A 5,821-nucleotide genomic window follows, 5' to 3' on the forward strand; every position below is an offset into this window, starting at 1 on the left:
TGGGAGGCAGTGGTGATATCTGAAGTGATCAAGTTCCCACTGTCCATGTGGGAAACCTCGATTGCCTTCTGGCTATGGCTTCAGCCAAAAATCATCACAGGCATTTAGGGAGAGAAGTATCACATTCGAGCTATCTATCAGTAATTTTTTAAAAAAGAAATAGAGTTCTTAAAAGTCTGCAACACAGCTTTGCTTTCTTCTAAAAAAAGCACTGCATGGGAAACCTGGAAGAAGTTCTTGGCTCCTGGCTTCAGATTGGCCTACTTCCAGCTCCCATTTGAGGGGGGAACCAGCAGATGGAAGACCTCTGTCTCTATCTCTCTCTCTCTCTGCCTCTGCCTCTCTGTAACTCTGCCTTTCAAATAATAAATAAATACATCTTTAAAAAATAAATAAATCTTTTTTAAAAATCACCAATTACATCAGAAATTAAAGTACTTATATATAAATGTCCACACCTTAATTTAACAATACTGCTATGAGTGGCAATGGGGGCTCCAAGCAGTTCAATATTCTAGCTTTTCTTACCTCCTCTACAGAAGTAGAATCTGGGTTAAACAATCTTTAAAGTCCCAAGAGATGTTTTCCACCATTCCTCTCTGCATAGATAAACTGTTCCAACAATCAAGTGGGGTGTGGGAGTGTACCAGGGATACAAATAGGGGAAAAAGCTGAAGAAGCATGTTATTGAAAGCATCTCCCAGCACAGAACTCTGCTCAAATGAGCTCAAGATTTCTCTCCCTCTTTGTGTTCTACACTCAGAACTCAGGTATTAGTTCCCCAGCTGGCATTTCCCCCTCTCTGGAATGAAGGCTAAAAGTCAAAAAACAGCTAAAGATGCTTGAGGAAATGAGAATGCCTAAGAGTGGGATGGAAACAGAGGGAAAGGTGGAGTTAGACTATCCAGGACCAGGCTCTCATTCCTCAATTTTTGAAGGATAAGGAACTAAGTGAACTAACTAGTTTCCAAGACAACCTGCTGTTGGTCCCCTCCCCCCGGGGGTGGGGGGGGGCAAGGAAATGGGTGACCAGTGGTTACTCTTGCTCCTGCCTTTGTCCCTGGGGGCCTTCCATGGAGCCAAAGGCTGTTTGGAGTGTGACCCCAAATTCATAGAGGATATTAAGGCCTTATTGGCAAAGCTGATACCTTCAGAAGTCCCTGGCCGAACTGAACTGATTGAACGGCAGTTTAAGGAGATGATGCGTTTAAGCTTCAAGGTCTCCCACAAGAACAAGATTCTTCGGGTGTTGGGTGAGGGAAGCTTGGGTCCCTGAGAGTTTGGAGATTAAAGGGAGAAGGGAGGTAGGGAAGAAAACACCTGACTCCATCCAATTTCCTGCAGATGTAATTATTCCTCTACAAGTACCTTTCCCTTTCCTCTCTAGCTGTTCAAAAGGTTGTCAAGTTGAGAATGTGGTTGAAGAATGAATTTTATAAGCTGGGCAATGAAACATGGAAAGGTGAGGTATCAATTCAATGTTGAAAGTTTGTATTGACCAAGTAAGTCTGAGGGAATCTAGATAGAGAAAACAAGGCAAAACAATAAGAATTAAACTGAAAGAGGAGGGCCACGCCCATTGTCTGACATCCCTTCCTCCCCTCTTAGGCGTCTTTATTATTCAAGGCAAGCTTCTTGAGGTCCGTCAAAACCTGGACTCCAAATTGAATGAAATACTAAAGAGCTTCTCTGAAGTTGGTAATTAAAAATTTCTAACAACACTGAAGTTATGTTAAAGGGATAGAAAATGTGGGATGGGAGGAGCATGAGGGTTCCTCTTAGCGTCATTTAGAATGGGTAAAGGAATAGCTAAAGCTTAACGAGTAAATAAAGACTACTAGAGCATGAGGATGGTAAACTCTAAGCTGGCTGTGTACTCATTTGAACTTTCTGATTCTCTTTCAGCTTGTTCTGAAGATTGCAGTGAGTACAGTACCTGTGATGCCTTGAGGTTTCAATCCACATTTTCCCATCTCCTTTGCTCTATATGGCCCTATCTCTCCCATCTAACACACTGAGAATCCAGTTCCTAGACCTGGGGGTACAGGGAAATGCCAATAATACTTAAATCTGATGACAAAATTTAGCAGACATCCACATCTCGGATATGCTCAGGAGGCTCCTCAAATTCAGTTGACAGGCCATGGCTGCATAATTTTTCCTATTTCTTCCCCACAGTTCTGGCTTACATTGCAAGTTCTGATCTATTAAGATTGCTAGGCGAAGAAGGAATTCACAGTAGGGCAAGCTTGGGAGTCCTGGAAATCCCTGAGATCTAAAACATACTTGATATCTGAGATAAGGAAGTAGTCCTTTGCCATGACCCCTTCTGATTATCATTCTTCCCCTTTTTATCAGTGGTGATTGAAGGTCCCATCCTTGATTGTTGGACATGCCTTCGCATCACCACCAGGTGCTTCAAAGGAGAATATTGTGGAGGTAATAAAAATTGCAGTGTAGCTGTCTAAGTGCTAGGGATCAAGGACCTGGGTTCTTCACTAATTCATCCAACAAGTATTTGTGAAAAACCTACTAGGCAGGTTGTAATGTTTCAAAATAAGAACTAAAATGTCAGGTAAAATTGTAACAGGATGAATAACTGAGCCAGGCCAGAAAAGGATTGAAATGCACAAGCTGGATTAGGGGCAGAGAAATTAGGTTAATGACAGAGGAAAAGTTTTGCAGAATCTAAGGGTCTAATTATAACCAGGTCAAAATAACCAAGGAAGAGAGAATAAGTAATAATATAAAAAACTGAGGTTAAGAGAGTCTCTTATTCTAGATTTAGATCCAAGTTACTATTTCTCTTCTACAAACAACTTTTTCTCCTTTCTCCTTATAGAAGATGACCCAAAAAAGGCTGAGAGTCGAGAGATTGGACTGTTTCTAATATTGCTGGCAGAAACTGGAATATTGGCAAGTGCTGTGTTACTGTGAGTTTTCCTCCCTCCAAATACACACTGAATCAAGCATTCCTTCAGCAAGGAGACCACCCAAATTTCTCTTCTCTCAATGAAAATAAAGGGAAAGTCATTTCAAAATTCTGGATATCAGACTGACAGGAATGAAACAGATGGAAGTTTGATGGGATAGTAGTTGGAATAGAAGGAAATGGAGGGAGATACACAGAAAAAGGGAAAATATTAAACAATTATTGTGAAGATTGGGACCGCTGATATTGAAATTGGGATTATCTTCTTTCTCTATGCTAGATTCCATATTTGTGTCATTCATCGGAGGAGGATGAAAAGAATACGAAATACACTAAAGAAATACTTGGAGAAGAAACTTGAAGAATTAATAGGAATGGAAGATAAGAAAGAGGAGAAAACAGATTCTCAACCCAGAAAATAAATACATAGACACAGACTGGAGGTCTTTCATGATTCTCTTAAACATTGACTCAGAGCAGGAAACCGGGAACTATGCTCTTTCGTGGTCATAGAGTAATAATGTTTTAAAACTGAAATAGAACTTAGTTTCTCTAGTGAAGGTCCTTATTGTTATCTGGAGGCAATGGAAACAGTGAGAGGGCAAAGGATTTACCTTGAGATGTACAGGAAGGAATATTGATATTTAATAATGAACATAAAATGATGACATGTTGGCTGACAATAAAGAATGCTTTGTTAGTAACTCTCGTTAATGGGTAAATTAGGACAACCTTTACATTTCTAAGGCTACTTTTTATTTCTGTCATTGTTTCGTTACTGTTCCCATGTTCATCAGCTACAATACATAAATCTTCCTTGATATAATATTAAACTAATCATCATACCATACAGGTGTATCCTCATGAAGAAAAGTCAATGGGTGGCATTTTGATGCAGCAGACTGAGACTTAATTGGCATTCCACATCTATGTGTCATTTCTTTTAATTTTTTAAAATGATTTAATTATTTGAAAGGCAGAGTTACAGAGAGACAGAGGCAGAGAAGGAGAAAGATCTTCATCCACTGGTTCAGTCTCCAAATGGTTGCAATGGCCAGAGCAGGACCAAATCCAAGCCAGGATGCAGGGGCTTCCTCTGGGTCTCCCCTGTAGGTACAGGGGCCCAAGCAATAGCGATATCTTCTACTACTTTCCCAGACACATTAGCAGAAAGCTGGATCAGAAATGGAGCAGCCGGGACTTGAAGTGGGACCCATATGGGATGCAGTACTGTAGGCAGTGGCTTTACCTGCTACAACACAGAGTGGCCCCTATCTATGTGTCATTTCAAGTCCTGGCTGTTCTACTTCCCATCCAGCTCCATGCTAATGCATTTGGGAAGGCAGCAGATCATGGCTGAAGTATTTGGGCCCTCAACAGCTATGCAGGGGATCCAAATGTAGTTCCTTGCTCCTGACTTCAGCCTAACCCAGTCCTAGCTGTTGTGGCCATTGGGGAGCGAACCGATATGTGGAAGATCTCTTTTCCTCACTCTATGTCACTCTGCCTTTCAGATAAATTAATCTTTAATATTGAGAAAAAATCCAAAATATTAATCTTAGGTAGCTAAGGTTTGTCCCAGTCATTTCCCCCTAAACCTTTGTTCCAAGACCAAGCTGGATGTTATTTTTTAGTTTTGCTTTCCATTATACACTTTTTATATGATATAAATAGTACTTTATATCTATTATCTACTTTAATTCTCACAAGAACCTTGTGAGTAATTTTGACATCATCTCTGTTTTAGGAATGAAGACACAGAAAATACCTTCAACTCCAAAACACACAGTTACCATCCTAGGCTATGACACACTTTGGTGGCCTGACCTATGCTTATCAAGTGATCTGATTGGTACTGAAATCTGTAGGTTTATACACATGAATATGACAGGTTGACAGAAGATAATTGTGGGATTTTTTTCTTAACATATTATTGATTAAACAACTAGCACATGACAAAACTAGGAATAAAACACACCCCTGGTTAGCAATAAAATCCATGGGCTTTCTACTCTGAAAATTTAATTCAGAAGCTAAAGCACTATAATTTAGTAACAGGGAAAAGGATCTAAGAAGGAAAACTGCAACAAGAAAATATTAACATATATTAGGAGATTAATTAAATATTGACCATAAAGTAAAACAAGGTATGTGTCAAAAAGAAATGAGAATTAAATACTTTTGCTAAAAAATAATATACTGAAAGTGAATCAAAAAAGAATGAAGAGGTTTATATAAAAGATATAGTTGCCAAGGTTTTCATCATACACATACATGAGATAGCTTTATACTTTTTTATGATATACTAGAATGTGGCTCTTAAAGATCAAAATTGAATGTACAGCATCTAAATTTTACATGGGAGAAGGAGGTGATAAATAAAATTCCATTTATTAAACAGAAGCAAGTAATGAGGGAAAAGAGGCAAATAAAGTATAAAAGAATTTAAGCCAAAGATCATTAATAAGGCTAACGAATAACATGATAATAAAAGTAACAAATAGCCCAGTATATACGACAACAAAATTGTATGAGTCTAACAACATAGTCTTGAAATTAAAAGTAGGGGAGAAACTGACAGAATTTTCACAATCAAGATGATAAAGTTTAATGCAAGCCCTTAGAATCTGATACATGTAAAGAAAAAAAAAAAACAAGATTACAGATCTGTAGAACATAAAGAACAACCTTAAACATTTTTTGTATTCTATATTATCTGCCACATATCAGAGAAAATATATGTTTGTCGTTTTGAGAATGTCTTATTTGATGTAGTAAAACCTGTACCCAACTAATGAATTCACCTCTAGTGCAGATGGAGCATGTAAAAAAATTGACAATGTATGTGACTCCACAGATACTAGCTGACTTTTTTCCTAACCAAATCCT

General features: G+C 38.5%; 1 protein-coding gene across 2 annotated transcripts; it reads left to right on the top strand.

Annotated features, from left to right (window-relative positions):
* The first annotated feature begins 1,021 nt into the window (after window positions 1-1,021).
* IZUMO3 (IZUMO family member 3) lies at window positions 1,022-3,354 on the top strand. Of its 2 annotated transcripts, XM_062207006.1 has the most exons (7): window positions 1,022-1,253; window positions 1,388-1,462; window positions 1,609-1,698; window positions 1,906-1,923; window positions 2,359-2,439; window positions 2,843-2,933; window positions 3,213-3,354. In XM_062207006.1, the coding sequence occupies exons 1-7, from the start codon at window positions 1,022-1,024 to the stop codon at window positions 3,352-3,354; spliced, it is 729 nt and encodes a 242-aa protein (XP_062062990.1). The 2 variants fall into 2 exon arrangements, with proteins under 2 accessions (XP_062062990.1, XP_062062991.1); XM_062207007.1 differs by lacking the exon at window positions 1,906-1,923.
* Window positions 3,355-5,821: the final 2,467 nt, after the last annotated feature.

This window comes from Lepus europaeus, chromosome 12 (genome assembly GCF_033115175.1).
Source record: "Lepus europaeus isolate LE1 chromosome 12, mLepTim1.pri, whole genome shotgun sequence".
In the NCBI taxonomy this organism is placed as follows: domain Eukaryota; kingdom Metazoa; phylum Chordata; class Mammalia; order Lagomorpha; family Leporidae; genus Lepus; species Lepus europaeus.